This window comes from Helicoverpa armigera, chromosome 21 (genome assembly GCF_030705265.1).
Source record: "Helicoverpa armigera isolate CAAS_96S chromosome 21, ASM3070526v1, whole genome shotgun sequence".
Classification (NCBI taxonomy): domain Eukaryota; kingdom Metazoa; phylum Arthropoda; class Insecta; order Lepidoptera; family Noctuidae; genus Helicoverpa; species Helicoverpa armigera.
In genome coordinates this window covers 2,928,014-2,945,589 of record NC_087140.1, presented here as the reverse complement: position 1 = coordinate 2,945,589, position 17,576 = coordinate 2,928,014, and the positions used below count along the sequence as shown (strand labels likewise).

At 38.1% G+C, this 17,576-nt stretch overlaps 3 protein-coding genes across 3 annotated transcripts; all 3 read right to left on the bottom strand.

Moving 5' to 3' along the window:
- Positions 1-598: 598 nt before the first annotated feature.
- LOC135118343 (ubiquitin-like domain-containing CTD phosphatase 1) lies at positions 599-5,456 on the bottom strand. The gene is made up of 5 exons (XM_064040098.1): positions 5,196-5,456; positions 3,326-3,507; positions 2,688-2,823; positions 2,059-2,270; positions 599-1,060 (listed from the first exon to the last, which is right to left on the bottom strand). The coding sequence occupies exons 1-5, from the start codon at positions 5,365-5,367 to the stop codon at positions 731-733; spliced, it is 1,032 nt and encodes a 343-aa protein (XP_063896168.1). The 5' UTR covers positions 5,368-5,456; the 3' UTR covers positions 599-730.
- Positions 5,457-6,180: 724 nt separating this feature from the next.
- On the bottom strand, positions 6,181-9,118 carry LOC135118329 (myrosinase 1-like). The gene is made up of 6 exons (XM_064039963.1): positions 9,093-9,118; positions 8,692-8,816; positions 7,711-8,381; positions 7,332-7,640; positions 6,819-7,057; positions 6,181-6,407 (listed from the first exon to the last, which is right to left on the bottom strand). The coding sequence occupies exons 1-6, from the start codon at positions 9,116-9,118 to the stop codon at positions 6,215-6,217; spliced, it is 1,563 nt and encodes a 520-aa protein (XP_063896033.1). The 3' UTR covers positions 6,181-6,214.
- Positions 9,119-10,411: 1,293 nt separating this feature from the next.
- Positions 10,412-17,438, bottom strand: LOC135118328 (uncharacterized). The gene is made up of 12 exons (XM_064039962.1): positions 17,327-17,438; positions 16,812-16,851; positions 16,123-16,271; positions 14,391-14,564; positions 13,831-13,845; positions 13,062-13,128; positions 12,367-12,992; positions 11,807-11,859; positions 11,600-11,723; positions 11,400-11,452; positions 11,165-11,250; positions 10,412-10,614 (listed from the first exon to the last, which is right to left on the bottom strand). The coding sequence occupies exons 1-12, from the start codon at positions 17,436-17,438 to the stop codon at positions 10,575-10,577; spliced, it is 1,539 nt and encodes a 512-aa protein (XP_063896032.1). The 3' UTR covers positions 10,412-10,574.
- Positions 17,439-17,576: the final 138 nt, after the last annotated feature.

Sequence of the window (17,576 nt, the reverse complement as noted above, 5' to 3'; positions counted from 1 at the left end):
TTTCAAAGTAGACAATATTAATAATAGGCATTAAATGCAACAATTCTTTACCAGTGTTATTTGCAATGTCATGATTAAAAACTTTTAAATCTAACAGCTGTATTGTGACACCAGAATTCAGAAAAAAGTAAATAACAGTAATACATATATTAATTGCCTTTTTTATATGTGCAATTCAGCAAATAATCTTTCACATTGATTGTTGTAAAATTATTTATTCAATTCTCATTATTCTGGTGTCAACTATAAATGGATTATTTCAACTTTTCTTCTTCATAATTTTTTTGCACAACATTGGCACAAACTATCTAAATATATCTAATTCCACAGACTATTAATACCTAAGCCATATTTTATCTGTGCACTCTGTGTATTGCCAAGCGTAAAAAAAATGAGAATTATAAATGATTGAGAGCTAAAAAAATATATATTATCTATAATAGCCACTAGCGCCATAATCGAAACTAAATAAAAGTAATTAGTCTCAAAATTATCCATTATTTGTTCTAGATAATATCAGTTATATATTTTTTTAATAGCAACACAAATTCGATATCAATCCCGGTGAACGAAATCACGAAAACTGAACGCAGATCGCCTTAATACGAATGTTATTAATTAAAATTATTGTTTTTTGAAAACATTTTTAATGTTTGACTATCGAATATTAAGTCTAGTTAGCAGTTCTGCAGTCTTATAAGCAATTAAGGCGATTGGTTGCTATTTACCGTCATTCTTTGGGTGTCGAAGGGGTGCTGTCTTCGGCTTTCCTTTTACTACCAGCGGTTTGAGTCCTATTTTTGTCCGGCTTGTATTTCTCCCACTTTTTATGGTTGAGAAGGTCAAAATCTTCGCAATACTGAGCTATATCCCTTAGATAAGTGGATAAGTGTAGTAGTTCCCTATCCCTGTCCCTGTTGAGGTGAGCTTGCCTAAAGGGTCTTATTTTAAGGCCACTTTTCGGATTCATTATGAAGTTTCGTCTAATATCGTCGAACATTATCGTATTTTTCGAACTGTATTGGGGATATTTGCCCCAAATTACGCCTAGTGGTTTTACCTGTAACATAAATAAAGTAATAATTAGAAAATATTGAAAGACATCTTCTATACTAATACTATAAAGAGGAAAACTTTGTTTGTTTGGTTGTAATGGATAAACTCAAAAACTACTGGACCGATTTTAAATATTCTTTAACCATTAGAAAGCTATATTATCTGTGAGTAACATATATTTAATCCCGGTGCGGGCAGTAGCTCCCACGGGACGCGGGTGAAACCGCGGAAAAACGGCTAATAAATAATAAGGTATTAGATTAGTGTTATTACCTATATGCTACATAGGTATTGTAAAGCTGAAGCGTTTTTTTTCCTTAATCTGCAGAACTACTGGACCGATTTGAAAAACTATTTTTTATACAGAAGTGGAAAGTTGCTTTTTACCAAATGCTCGATTTGGATTTTTGCGGTTTTCCTCGTAGGAGCAACTTCCTGTACCTGGATAAAATATAACCTATGTCACCAGAGGATAGAGTAACTATGTAACAGTGAAAAAAATCGGTTCTGTGGTTTCACAGTCATTTAAAAAAGAAACAAATATTTTCCTCATATTGGTACAGTATAGAAAAAAGTCGTGGTGGCCTAGTGGGCAAAGAACCAACCTCTCGAGTATGAGGGCGCGGGTTCGATTCCAGGTCAGGCAAGTACCAATGCAACTTTTCTAAGTTTGTATGTACTTTCTAAGTATATCTTAGACGCCAATGACTGTGTTTCGGATGGCACGTTAAACTGTAGGTCCCGGCTGTCATTGAACATCCTTGGCAGTCGTTACGGGTAGTCAGAAGCCAGTAAGTCTGACAGACTAACCAAGGGGTATCGGTTGCCGGGTAACTGGGTTGAAGGGGCGATCAGCCTTGTAAGCACTGGTACTCAGCTACATCCGGTTAGACTGGAAGCCGACCCCAACGTAGTTTGGGAAAAAGGCTCGGAAGATGATTGGTACAGTATAGGTATTGGTAGTATAAATAATATACTTATAAAATAAAAAAAGCAACTCACATCTATAGTCCCATATTTAGCCGTATGAACAGTGATCATAGCGAGATAGTCCAAGTAGAACATGATCTTATAGTCCTGATGGGTGGAGACTCCTAGTAGACGCATCTTCTCCTCGATCCACTTCATGCCGGTGGCTGACCAGATCACGATGTCGTAGTCTTCGTAAGCTGATGTTAGGAATTCGTGGAGGAAGGGGCGCATTAACTCGTAGCCTGGAAAGAATAATAGTAATATTATTTTTTGTTTGTAGAAGTCGTGATGGCCTAGTGGGTAAAGAACCAACCTCTCAGGTATATATATAAGAATATTTATTTGCACAAAAACATGGAAAAGAAGGTGCTACATTAGTATGAGTCACAATGACTGTGTTTTGGATGGCATGTTAAACTGTAGGTCCCGGCTGTCATTGAATATCCTTGGCAGTCGTTACTGGTAGTCAGAAGCCAGTAAGTCTGACACCAGTCTAACCAAGGGGTATTGGGTTGCCTGGGTAACTGGGTTGAGGTCAGATAGGCAATCAATCCTTGTAAAACACTGGTACTGCCGCATCAGGTTAGACTGGAAGCCGACCCCAACATAGTTGGGAAAAGGCTCGGAGGATGATGATAATATATTCCTTCTAAACCTACCAGTCTCAGCCACAGAGCGATGATCGAACAGCGTATAATCAATGTCTAGCACGAGCAGCTTCTTGCCGGCGCGCGGCTCGTTCAGCACGTTGATCTTGTAGTCGCGGACGCGCTTGTTTATCTTAGCTAGGTAGATCTGGAATAGGAAATATTGTAAGTTTTTAAATGCTGTAGATGAAGAATATAGGTATTGTAAAAAAATCAATAAATTATTGTATAAAACCATATTTTATTCAAAGTAGTTTTGTGGTAGCGGTTGCACTTGTTCGTGTGAACTATTTCACGTTTCTGAATAAAAGTTGCCTTCCTCGATTAATTATCTTTAGTGGGCTATCCAAAACTAATATTGTTTCACCACACATTAGACTATTTGTGAACATAGCAATATTTATATTGGTGTAATAGTTTTAGTGACAGTGTGATCTTCGAATCGCTATATAAATATTAGAAAATGGGAATGTATATATGTTTCTTTCTCTTTCACGCAAACATAACAAACATCAATAGATTTTGATGCAACTTGGCAGTAAATTAGTTTATAATCAAGCACTTTATGTAGTTATTTCAGGAAACGGGTGTAACAAGTGTCATAAGCTAGATCATAATACGAGTATAGACAAAATTAAAAGTTCACATACTTCCTGATTCTCCACATCAACCTCTTCCTCCTCTATATCCAGATCGTTGACCACCTCATCGCCCACATCCGGCTTGGTCTGAGCCCCGGCTATCGCTTCCTCCAGGGAGCCCATCATCATTATCTTGAGGTTCGGCTTCAGCTGCAGGTCTGATAGCGTGCAGTTGTCTGTTGCTACTTTACCTGAGGAAATATTGTTTGATGTACAGCATTATTAAATTAATATGAATCTGTATGTAAGTGTGATTTGTGGTGGAAGGAGAAATATAGAAGGAGAATAAAATAATCTTTGCTACAGGTATCTGTGGAGATCTAAGGGCGCCCCCTTAGCCCCCCCCCTGTGTTCAGTAGTGGATGTCCTATGGCTGAGATGATGATGAATCTTTGCTAATGTTGTAACAAGGCTTTTATTCTTTTCTTTATTAGTAAGGCTTTAAAACAACTGAACTTGAAGTTCTTGTATGATGCTATTCTATAGCTTGGTAACATGGGCTACAGTTTATCTGGGTATGGGATGCAGTTTCCACTGAGCACGAAAAAGCCATCAATAAAAAAATCACTATTTCCCAGAATGCAGGTAGAATTGTGAAGAAAAGGTAGTCTGTATATTTTATATCATACTTGGTTACTCTATTCTAATAACTTCTATTATTATTATCTATCTTAGTTAGCTTATTTAAAGCCAAAACTTACATAATTTATTAAGATCATTTACTACCTATTCATTTGCATAAATAACTGCAAAGTAAAAGGATGATGTAATCCCAGATTCTTGTTTTAAAACATGTTTGCTTGGTTTTCTCTTTAGAAAAAGTAGTAGTTATTTATTTAAGAAACTACCTCCTGCCCGCAGTTTTACCCTCATCTCAAGGAAACTATTTCTATTATCTACACAGCATGATGTTGTATGTAGGTATTTGTTTATAAATTATGGCATTACTCAGGTGTTTCTCCTATTGTTTTTCCTTACATTTAATTTAGGTATTTGTTGTTCATTCAAATCTATCACAAAACTATGTATGTGGTTAATGGTTATGAGGAATTTTAAATACAGCAGATTATACTATTTATTCTTTACAGTTAAATGACATTTATTACCTAGGTTTATACTTAAACACATTATATACATTACTAGCTTCTGCCAGCGGTTTCACCCGCATCCCGTGGGAACTTCTGCACGAACCCGGATAAAAAGTAGCCTATAGCCTTCCTCGATAAATGGGCTATCTAACACCGAAAGAATTGTTCAAATCGAACCAGTAGTTCCTGAGATTAGTGGGTTCAAACAAACAAACTCTTCAGCTTTATAATATTAGTATAGATTACAAAACAAGTAGGAACAAAAACTAATTTCTCAAACTGATTCTTTATTGATGGTTGGTTGTATTTTTCATACAGAAAACATTGCCAGTGACACTTCAGTATTGTGTTTTGAACTCAGTTTCAAATTAATTAAGAATCAGCAAAACAAAATCTGTAATTAAGTCTCGAATAAACGTGTAATAATAAAGCCACATTTTTCTTTGTATTACAAAGAGCTAAGACGACCCACTGACCATATTTTAATACAAAACTTGAAGGAGGTATTTTCAAAGTGTGGTTAGAAAAACTACATTATCTACAAGTGTGCATGTTTTAACATGTTCAGTTATAAATACTCAGCAAAATGTAGGGCATTGTATGCGCTTCTCAGAAACAATGTTTTACACGTTTCAACCGGTGATATTACATAAATAAATGTTGGCGAAAACTTTTAGGTTTTAAAAGGAGTTTTAACCCGAAAATTGATGTTAATATCATTATTTATTCATGTAAATCTGTTCGCTTATGTTTAAAACTCGTTATAATGACTGTAACCACGTTATAATTACCCTGAAATTTAACATTTAGCAGCTTTTGTCTCTCCGGTCGTACCCCCGTCGCATTTTCGATGGCGACTTTCAACATCGCCACGGAGTCTGAAGGCGAAAACTCCGGTATCTCGTATTCCTTGCCATTCCATTTTACACTTAGCTTTATAGGATTATCGTTTATATCACACATTTTAACTAATATTCAGAGAAACTGCGATAAACGTGACATATAAACAAAACAAATTTGACACGGCACTAGTGATGTGAAATTCTTACTATTTCGTGTACGTTTGATTGAACTAGTGATGTGTGTAGTTACTATTTGGACAATCTTAAAAAATCGGCTAAGTTCGATCCTCCGAGCCTTTTCCCAATCATGTTGGGGTCGGCTTCCAGTCTAACCGGATTCAGCTGAGTACCAGTGCTTTACAAGGAGCGACTGCGTATCTGACCTCCTCAACCCAGTTACCCGGGCAACCCGATACCCCTTGGTTAGACCAAGTCGTGATAACGTATCGATAAAGCTCCTGACCTCTCATACATTTCGTCGTAACAGGCAACTTTTCTGATTTTTTATGTACTTTCCAAGCATTTGGATACTAATGACTGACAATATTATGGCTTATGTTTGTATATCAGAATAACATAATAAACTACTTCTTATCCGGGAATATAGTTTCCTCAGGAACCGACCTCTGCAGCTTCGACCTAACAGTTTCATGGCACAACTGCTGTTCACGAGGCCTCGGGGTCAATTCCCGGGTTGGGTCGAAATAGCTTTGTGGGTTTTAGAAACTTACACAAAGTGTTCCAAAGTCGGTGGTACTATACTCCTGTGTCTGGGAAGACACGTGAAGGGTCTCTGAATGCTGTCGTGAATTTGAGAAAACTGTCTATGTTGTTTAAAATCTGCAGCTCACTCTATAAGAAGAAGTAGGAAGCGGGAAACCCCTGGCAGAAGCTAATAAAAAATAAAACTAAATTTGAGAAATCATTTGCCGTTTTTATTAAGTACTCCGTTGCATTTTACATTGTGATTAAATGACATCGTTATCCACTCGTCCTTTTTCCTGACTTTCTTTAATTACTTCCACTATGAACGATTCTGGTTCGAAGTCCGGATCCAATACCTTTGACTTGATAATTTGTTTGTAAATAAACGCAGACTTTCTTGGTGTACGTGTCTTTTCTGAGTTTGAGAAATCCACTTGGTAGAGTCCGAATTTGTCTCTGAAAAGCAGAAAGTAGGTTTTAATTATGGAAATTATAGTCCTCCTTTAATTGATTGCGTATCAAAAGTTCTAAGTTATCTAGTACAATAAGGATTATTAGGGCACTCGTGGCTAGATAACAGCCGCACGGATTGATCTTTCATAAAGAAAAGCAGCGCTTGGCGCGGTCTAACTCAAAAGTTGGTACATCCAACATGCGATGAAAGAGCTCTACCATATATCAAAAGGTACATTACTCTGAAAGGTCTCGGCTGTCATTTGTACCTAAATCTATGGCAGTCGTTACGAGTACTCACTGTCTCGGGTTGACCGTGTAACTGGGTTGAGTATGACACTGGTACTAATCCGGTTAGACTGGAAGCCAACGCCGACATAGTCGGAAAAGGCTAGACAGATGATGAATACTCACAAATATCCATGTCGCCACTCAAATGTATCGATGAGGGACCACATGCTGTAGCCTCTAATATCACAACCCTCGTTTATAGCATCCAACATTGCATTTAGATAATTTCTCATATATCTGATCCTGTCTTCATCGAGCAATCCGCCATCATTAGGCCAACCATTAGCAGTGATGTAGACAGGCGGGTTGTCATATAACATCTTAATTTCCATAAATAGTTTGAAAAATCCCCATGGCACTTCCTGTTGAATAAATTAGGCGATTGTTTTAGTTTTCGATTCAATGATCATTCAAAGTTTGGTTAACTACAAAGACTATTATGGTAACATTATTGTCAGTTTAATTTACAAACATTGGGCATTGTGTTCACGAGCTATACAACCTTCTGACCTAAATCAATTCGACCGCAATTTTGTAGTTTTTCTGTCGAGTGAAAATTTGCCTCTCCCCATGAGTTTGGCCTGCCTGGCACAGATGAGGGACAGATTCGTACGAGTATGCCTTAAGAGAACTCACCTGCAACCAGCCAGAATGTGACTGCGTCCACGAAGGATCCTTCACCAGTACAGCACCCATATCATCCATATAAGAAGGCGTAGGGTACATGCCGTCTAAAGATGCATCTCTGTATGTCAGCTTCGTTGTAAACGCATTCACACCTAAAAAGTCTGCTGACCCTTTCAGCATTGCGATTTCTTTGGGCGATAGCACAGGTAGCCGGGATCTGGGATAGCCCTGTTCAGCGCTCTTAACTGAAACGCTCTTCTTCACATCTTCTGGAAAGTTCCCGTTTTTTGAAAATATTGGATTAGCGTATAGACCCCACTACAACAGAAAATATTTCATTATAATCATAACACTTGTTGACTAGATCTCAAAGAATTTGATTACTTACTTCGAATTGTCTAGCATCATAGGCAGCTTGGTGATCTTCAGAAGTGTCAGATGCAGCCTCATACCACACGAAACCAAGAGATATACCAACTGAGCCGTTTTGAATCTTCCTATACTGCTCGTCATAGATATGATACGCCTTAGCATGAGCGATGAGTACGTTGCGAGCACACAAGTACTCAGCGACGCCAGTAATGTTCAAGAATGGAGCTTGAGTGTCGGAGCCATATCCTTTTGCGCATATCTCCTTGGGATCATTAATTGTGATCCAATACCTGACTTTCTCACCGAATCTTTCGAACAAGAACTTCGCGTAATCTGTGTACCACTCAATGATTAATGGATTAGTCCATCCTCCTAATTTTTGCAAGTTATATGGCAGATCCCAATGGTATATTGTCACCATTGGGGTGATGTTTTTGGATAACAGGTCATCTATCAAATCGTTGTAGTAGTCAATGCCGTATTGGTTTATTTTATCACCGAATCCATTGGGTAGGACTCTGGGCCAGGATATGGAGAACCTGTAGAAGTCCAGGCCAAGGTCTGCAGCCGCTCTGACGTCTTGGTGGAATTTGTGGTAGGAGTCCGCCGAAACATCGCCTGTACTATCGTCTTTGATGGGAGAAGGATGTTTGTGACAGGCTACGTCCCATATCGAAACGGCTTTACCTAAAAATTATCAAAAATATTAGTTAAGTGCAGATGCCATATACAAGCGAAGAAGTGGGTTGGCTAGGGTTTTTTTATTCGCCAATCAGCTTTGGTAAGTGCTTGAAAGGGAATAAAAGATATATGTACCTATAGAGATTGTGGCTTTGGTTGGCAAAATAAGTTATTAATAAGTGTTAAGTTTATGGAATAAACCAAGGATTGAAAAGAAAAAAAAACTGCAAGACTAATCAGGGATTCTGCAGATTTGGGGCGGAAAAATGGTCGAGATTACCAGCACTTATTTCATAGGCCACTACAGAAATCTTACCATCTTCGTGCCAAGCTCCTTCAACCTGATAGGCAGATGTGGAAGCTCCAAATATAAAGTCAGGAGGAAACTTTCGCGTTTTACTCTTGCTTTCAACTGTATGACTTGTGACGAGCAAGACGACACTGCGGACATAGAAAATGAAAGAAGTACCCAAAGGAAATGTGCTATGGTTAACTTTAGCAAAACTTGGCTTCAGAATGTAAGGGTGTGCTGCTAGGTAACTGCTAGAAAATTCTTAATTACTACAAGTTCATAGACAATGTCAGTTTTTTGTAAACAACAGTGTAGGTACTAATGGATTACTATAAATTTTCACGTTCAATTTTGTTTTAAGAATAAAGGAAGTTTGTCTACCAAAACTGAAGAAAGTAGTTAAATAAAAAATATAAATACATTACCAGAGCAGCGTCGCGTGGTTGTTCATGGTTCCGAAGCTGGCCACTTACTGAGGCAATGTCTAAGACCTACTCACTCTAGGAACATGAGTACTATTCTGCAATACGCATTCATTAGATTCCCAGTTTATTTATCGTGGGAATTGTTTATACTTTGCGTTTGATTTCAATGGGTAAATAAACTATTCAGCATTTGACCGGGTGTGAATAATATTTATAAAGATATCACAAACAATCCTACAACTTCAGTGTACGTACCAAAATTGACGTAGTAAATATTAAGTAATCTGTGCAGAAACGGTATACTACAGTGTCCGAGAAAGAACATAGGCCAGGCACTTTATATCCGGGTGTAAGAAGGAATATCTTCGGGACGAGGAACTGCAGGAAACAACCAGTAATTTATAATTTCGACTTTAACTTCGAGTCAGAGTGTTAGGCAGAAGGGATGAAGAAAATGTGTGGTGTCACATGGCATTATAATGCTGAGGATTTTAGGTCAAAGTCGAAATTATTTATTGGAACTTGTCTATTCGATTAAGTAGCACTTTTTCACGTCAGTAGTATCAAGGATAGCACCCCCAAAACCGCCCACCTTTCAGTGCTATGTGAGGTAGGTCTTGAGCATGACCGTGAATGGATAAAGAGGAATGGGACGACCAAATAGACATTTTTACTTGTGAATTGACGAAACTTTGGGCAGATTGATGAAGATGATAGCATATAAAATAAATTAACGTTCCTATAGGCTGCCTTTATCAAGGGTACGAAAAGTAGATCCCTCGGAACAGGAGCGAAATCGAAGGGAAAAGATAATGGTAATACAATTATATTCGAATAAACTATGAATATAAAGTTTAAAAATCAAAGTCGAAAGATTTGTTTCAGAATCAACCTCCTAACAAGTTTGTTTGAAAACTATAGAAAAAAACAATAACTGATTCTATGATAATAATCGGAACAGTCACTATGTTGCTTCCACATTATTAATATCACGTCGTCAGAGGTTGAATGGTTTGTTTGATCTATATGCTTGACTCACAGGTGTCTAGACTGAGGGTGCATGTAGCTGGAGCAAGTTAACATGCGCAAGTGACAAGAGGACCCGTATTTCCCACGTAGATCTCCTCGAAATACATATAGAGAGTTACTGCTACTATAATACCAATTGCTATACTAGTGGTTTTGAAATAATCGTCATCTAAAGTACCATTCTGATATCAGGATGGCTATTCTGACGATCATAGTGTTCTGACTTGGCATTTACCAGAGTCACAATATTTGGGTATCTTCTTCTAGCTACCTAAAACATTGTTATAATTTAGAACAATGCCAAACAACTGACATAACCAACACACTTGGATAATAAGTATAAAAAACTTTGTTATTTTACTGAATATTTTGAAAGGAATCATATTTTCCTTTTCCATTAGTTTCGTGAAGTTTGCTTTATTTTTCGTGCTCGTTTCTATCTTCTTAGTACTACTATATTAATTTTCTGGGAGAATTATATTTTACGTAATGCCTGGAAAATAAAAAAAGGTAAATATTATTAAAGTTGCACCATTTAACTATAACGATAACCAAACTATAACCAGCCGTATACTTGCAACCCATTGGTCAAATCGCCAAATATGACAGCTGAAAATGGTTTGGAACTTTATAGTGAAATGGCACAACTCACCGTTAGTGCTTTCCGTGAAATGAAAGATATTCCGATAAATGAGGGTCGTGTCGGATTGCCGTCCCATCGGGTTACGAGAGTGAAGGAATAGGGAGTGCACCTGTGTCTGCGCAAATACTCGTGCACTATAATATGTCCTGCGCAGCTGGCTGATCTCCTTAAACGAGAACAACCGCCGTGGCCGAAATCGGCCGTGGACGCTATTAATAAAATGACTAGAGTGAGAAAATTCGTTAACTTTGATTTTAAAAGAAGAACCTATACCTACCGATTTTGATGAATAAAATTAAATGATACAGGTCCTTTTTAATGGAAAATGCAGGAAATGATATGAGGATAATATGTGGTTTTATAGGGTAAATAATATTTTTCATATAATATAAGATGATACCTGTTGGAGTAACAATGAGCGTAGGGTCTTCGGCGAGGAGAATCAGATGTCTTAGTGGACTCCGTATGACGTTTTCGCGGGGACACCTGAAAACGATAAAACAGCGAATTTAGGATTTAAAAGGTTTGCTTTTATTTATCCATTATTTTCCATTTAAACGCTTTACAAAAAAAATGCGAAGGCTCAAGAAAGACATAAATCCAAAAATATGAGAACGTCTAAATTTTACCGTTACCTGTCTTCTAGGAGAGTAGCATTCATCAAGCCTTTTCGTTTTGCGATGGTGATCTGTGAAATTACAAGCAATGAGATATTTAATTGAATAAACCAATTTTGGTACCTACACAGTCTGGAGTTTTAGAAGACTATAGGCAACTTTTTATCCAGGTCTGGAAAGAAGATTACTCAGGATGCGGGAAGAAAGTTCAAACTCACTTCTCCGGCTTCCCAAAGGCGATCTGGCCTTCTCTCTGTCCTGATATTTTGGCATCTGAGCGAAATAGTCCCCTTGAGGTATCCGGAAGTTGTAGGCGAATAGTTCGTTGTAGTATTTCTGACTCTGAAAACATTTTAATCAGTTTCGGAAGGCACCTCAAATTCTTATTTTTCGTTAGGTATATCGATGATAATAATGTATCTTACCTCTAAAAGGTACCGAGATGGTGACATGATGTCATTCATTCCAGGGAGTAGACCTGCAGAGGGAAAACTTGTCTCATCACAATGTAAAATATGTATATAATTCAAAACATCAAGCTCAACATTATTTGTATGTAAAGAATCGTCCAAGCTATCGTTTTATTTCTGAGATTGAATAAAGAAGCAAAGGTTTAGCGACATAACTGCCTAGTTCATTCCATTTAGCGTTTATAAGCAAGGTCACTAAACTGCGTAAGATCCAGTCATTTAGACCCTGTGTTTAGACTCACTTATGTCTTAAAATAGACTCCAGACGCAGTCCTAATAAGCGCCATGTGTACGAGAGATTTTTGCAAATTTTGTTCTGAATTTCGTATTGAAGGAACTTATTTTTTAGCTTCACAAAATACTGAAGCATCCTAAAAGTAACAAAAATGCAAAATCATGCAGTACTCTCTAGATTTCCTATATAATTTTTATGTACCTAATTGATTGAATTATTTATTAGGGGATGGTCTGTCGGAAGTGTAAATTCTTTTATAAGGTGTAGGTACATTGCTCACCGGCCGGTATAATCTGTGTCCTGCTTCTAAAAGTAACAATCCTACCGTCCGTTGTCACTCCACAATTCTTCCTCTTCCTCTTAACTTCCTTCAACTCTTTCGACTCTTTCAACTCCTTCGTGTCTTTCAAATCTTTCTTCTCAATAGTGTTGTACCCTTGCTTCTTTTCTAGAAGTATTTCATCATTGCCTCTTCTTTCAACTAGAGGGCTCCACCAGTCATTAGTGATGGTGCCTGTATCACAAAGTCTAGTTTTGTCTGTAAGTGTCGCTTGGTTGGTTTTGGTAACGACTTTAACCCTGAATTTTCTTCGTCTTGGTGAATCATCGTAGTCGACGGCGGCTAGGCTACAAATGGTCGTGTCTGTTTTGGTTTCATCGCTTCTGTATGAAATGGAGCCGTATGAAGTATCATCAGTTATAGTTTCTGTTAGCATGTAGCTGTCTTCAATCGCATCTTCTACTGTATCGCTGGCTGTAAATAAATCTCGTTTTAAATAAATACTTAGATTACATTCCCTCACCGCTGCTAAACCACAGCGGGAGGAATTGATGATGATTAAATATACCTGCGTTCCGTCGAGGGTAAAAAATGGGTTGGGGTCTGGGTAGAGGAGATAAGATTTTCTCCAACGTAAATATTTGCAAACTTCATGGTTACAGGTTTTGATTTCTTTTCTTCAGAAAATAACTTACGTTTTAACACACTGCTTTTCGAGGGATAATTTTTCACTTCGGTCTATTAGCACATTGGTGTCAGAATCTAAATCAAAAAGAAAATAATAGGAAAATATGATGTAATTTACAATAAATTATGTTAAAATATATAATTGAATACATTACTACCTTTTTGTAAAAATTCACAAACTAATTGTAAAAAAACCGGTCAAGTGCGAGTGAGACTCGCGTACCGAGGGTTCCGTACGTACCTGTTTATTATGAAAGGGATTAGTAAGTTAAAAACGTCTGTATCTTTTATTGCGTTGGCTTAGAAGTTCCATCTCCAGGGGACAGCAGTATTTGTAATATATTCCAGCTTGAAACCCCCACGAGCTCCTGAGAAAAAGGGTCTTGACTGACAGACATTCAGATGGACGGACAACAAAGTGATTCTATAAGGGTTCCGTTTTTAGAGTTCCGTACCCAAAGGGTAAAACGGGACCCTGTCACATAGACTTCGCTGTCCATCTGTCTGTCCGTCTGTCAAGGGACTGTATCTCATGAACATAATAGCTAGAAGCTGAAATTTTCACAGATGATGTATTTCTGTTCTCTGTAGCAACAACTTCTGATAGTATATATTTTAAGGGGTACGGAAACCCTTAGCGCGAGTCCGACTCGCACTTTACCGGTTTTTCCCTTTCGGGGTACGGAACCCTAAAAAACCCTAAACCCTAAATATAAGTTTTTTTGTGATTACCAATTCTTTTCTTTGCATAAAGCTTGCGGTTAGGATAATGCGTACCTTTATGTGCCATCTCTGTAAATACAAAACATTATATTAACCTTAAAGAATATTCTTTATGCATTCAACACCCAAAAAGCAGCAGAGGCAATAAATTTGTTTGTAGGTTTAATCACATAACAAGCCCTAGAGCCAGTTTTCTCAAATCTGCCAGACTGTAGTGGAATTGTAACACTGGCGAGGACTTGAGAAATTCCAGGACAGCTTTCAATACCCTCCCAAGCACGGGCTGTAACGCCACCAGATCCAGGCTGGTTTTTAAAAGTTTATAAAACTCAAATCGATTTTAACAAGACCCAGGAATCGAACCCGAGACCCAGCCGTTTGTGACTACTGCAACTTTTACTACGAATAGTAACCTATCTTATACTCAGTTGTGTGATTTAACTTCTCTTCATTCCGGTAATTAACTGGAAAAAAGATCTGACAGCAAAAAATCTACTTTTGCAATTACAGTCTTTTTATCGTCCCACTGCTGGGCACAGGCCTCCTCTCACACGGAAAAGGAATGAGCATTAATCCAATATCTCAAAATAACAAAGAATTTAAACACATCTTACGTCTATGTTGAATCTTCTTATTGGCCATTCGAGTTTTCGAGTCACTCATCCCATAGAAATTACCGGAGCTAACCATGACAGCTGTGGTCGTAATATCCAAATCAGTTGCCGAGTGCTGGGTTGCACAAGTGCATAGCTGTGCTCCCCTAGTAGCGCTGCTTTGCGCCGACGCATCTGGTCATGAAGATATATAGGGTAAAGAACATATTTATGGAGAGTTACACCTTTCAACTATAACGATAACCGAACCGCTATTAAATCAAAAATCGTTTATTCAAACTTGGCTGCAAGACAGTGCTTTGAACGTCAGGAATTTAGAAAAGACAGCCCCCGAAACGCCCACCCTTCACATGTGTTTTTGCTGGGAAGAAGTGGCGCAACAAACTCCTCAGCAACGCATGTCTGTCTGTAGGTTAGAAGAACCTTAAACATTGTTTTTTGATTTGAGTATTTACATTACAGCATAGGACAATATGCAGTATCAATTGCCAAAACCCCGATTTGACCAATGAGTGAGGAATTTCAAGGCAATGGTTTGGTTATCGTTATAGTCAAACGGCGTAACCCACATGTCTTCTATACCTACGGCCACGACAACAGTTCTAAAAGTACACATGAGCGCGGGACATATTATATAGTGCGCACAGTGGTATGCGCATTTGGCATAACTACGGAGGCAGGAAAGACGAGCGGAGATCCCATAAGACAGGTAGGTCAGGCGTCTTTTTCTAGGTCAAATACGTAATTTTGGCATTACCAAAACGATCAGTTACGAGTGAGCTAACGAGGTTTTAAGGTCCTTTGACACGTCTGTCAATGATTTTGGGTACCGATTAAAAAAATTGTGGGTTCCAAAGAAGGCGTATAAGGGCGGAGAATCCGCAATTTTGGCGCGCTACTTTCTTAGGAGATTTTCCGATATGACAACTTCGCTCGTCATTTTCTTCACCATGAGCATAAAACTGTTATGCATCCTCTACGGTGCTCGCGAAGTTGACCGAAGTAAGAAGAATGTGAGAGTGAGGAATGAAACTTTGTCCAACTTTATCTCGCCTTAAATGACCTCCAGACTCATCTTACTTCGTCCAACTTTTATGTGTACTATAGTTATCGGCACGAATCTTGAGCTCTGACCTTTACCTGCGCAGAAGTAATTTATTGGGTCCCTTTTGTGGTATGAAGTGAGGCGCGGGTGCGGGCTAAAGCGGTGATTAACCCCGCAGTGCATCGTGTCATAGCCCTCACTCAGGATTGGTTCTTTGCTATATAATCACTTCTGCGCAGATGTAGGTCAGAGCTCAAAATTGGTGCCGATAACTATACGTGAAGGAACTATATAGTGCAGAGCTATGTACATTAAAGCAACACAGTTTGTAAGTATACGTAATATGTAGATAGTTATTGCAGTAGACCCCAGCACATCAACCGTTCTAAAAATAACACCCAATCAACAGAAACAGCCTTTTATAGTCCCACTGCTGGGCACAGGCCTCCTCTCACACGGAGAAGGATTGAGTGTTAATCACCAGGTTTGCTCAATGCGGGTCGGTGATATTCCAGACTTTATAGTCCAAGTTTCCTCGAGATGTTTCCCTTCACCCTCTTTCAACATTGAACCTTTTAGAGATACTCGTAAGTTGAGAACCTATAAAAGTTTGAAAGATTATAGTAGCTTGATGTGCTCGCGTCTGTACAGAAGTAATTATTGAAGTATAGAAGTAATTGGATTTACTGCAAAGACACTTCAGGGATCCAACGGCTTTGCTCCTAGGACTTGCTTTTCTGATTGGTTTCCTCTTCCTTGCTTGCTTTGCATCTGTCTTATCGTACTGACTTTCCTTATTGCAGAACTTATTGGGGCAGTCACCAGCTTGACAGCCCCTTAAATAAAAAATGGTGCAAGCAAGTTTATTAGATTACTCTTTCGACAAGCAAAGAAATAATGGAAGAGTTCATGTGAAAGATGATAAAGCTGGAAATAATATTACTTGTGGGAGTATGTCAGAGGTTAGGGACGAGCAGATATATTTTTTCTAGATTTCTGTTCAATCAGTCTAAGAAAGACTCGGAATAATTGGTCCGAATGCGAACGAGATAACTATATATGCGGCTGGTTGACTCGTCCCGAGCTCAAGGCTTTTTATTTCTCTGGACATAAAAAACTTTGTACAGGAATCTCTTTACGGTTTTTACTAACTTTTGATTTTCTTACATAATTTTTTAAGGTTTTGTCAACAAGATAAAAAGTGCAATAGATGTAATGAAGCTTTGATTTTAATGGAGCTTTGTGCAAATAGGCGGTATATTGAATGGACAAATAATGGATGATCCATAAGGGATTACGTGAGTACCTACAGTCAGCAAGAAGTAATCTTACTGACTGTAGGTAATAAAATAGAAATATACTATGGATCTACTAACCCGGTTGTAGTCTCAGGTATAGCATGCATTCCAATGCTCACTAGAAACAATGAAAAATAATACAATAAACAAATTAAAAAGAGATAGTTAAAAAAACAAAAAAGAAACACGCTTTTTGTAACGTTTCTTAGCTAGTCATGTAGTATTGTCATCAGAACTCGGAGCGTGTGCAAAATTTGATCCCAATCGAAGGCCGGGAAGTGGGTCAAATTAAGATTCCAAGATTTTCTCACATACATAGTCACAAGTGAAGCTAATATATAAGCGTGTTAAAAAGACATTAGTCACGTGTTTATGGAAACATTTCCTCCATACAAAAATTTCCAAAACACGTAACGAACGTCTGCGTAACTTTTTTTTTTCGTATGTATATTATTTGAGGGTAAGCTGATATCATTAACTAAATGTTCACTATATGTATAAGGATTTACATTTATTTTACTAAAAATATTTACTCTTCGGATTACTGAATACTTAACAGTCGGTAGACACCATTTTTCTATAACGATACGAACCATCGTCGATTTGATCAATGGGCGATTTTCTCGTCTGGATATCGTTATAGATAAATGGTGCATCACTCTCTTTCCATATCAAATAATTTTTCCATTTCTCTGAGTTCTTCATTTTTCTTCTCTGCTCCTCCTTTTTCAACTCCTTCTCCCTCCTTCTCCCTTTGTTCTGCCTCCTAACTCCTCTCCCTCAAACTCTTGCCTCTCCCTCCTCTCTAACCTCCGCTCTTCCTCCCTTTCCCTCTGTAACCTT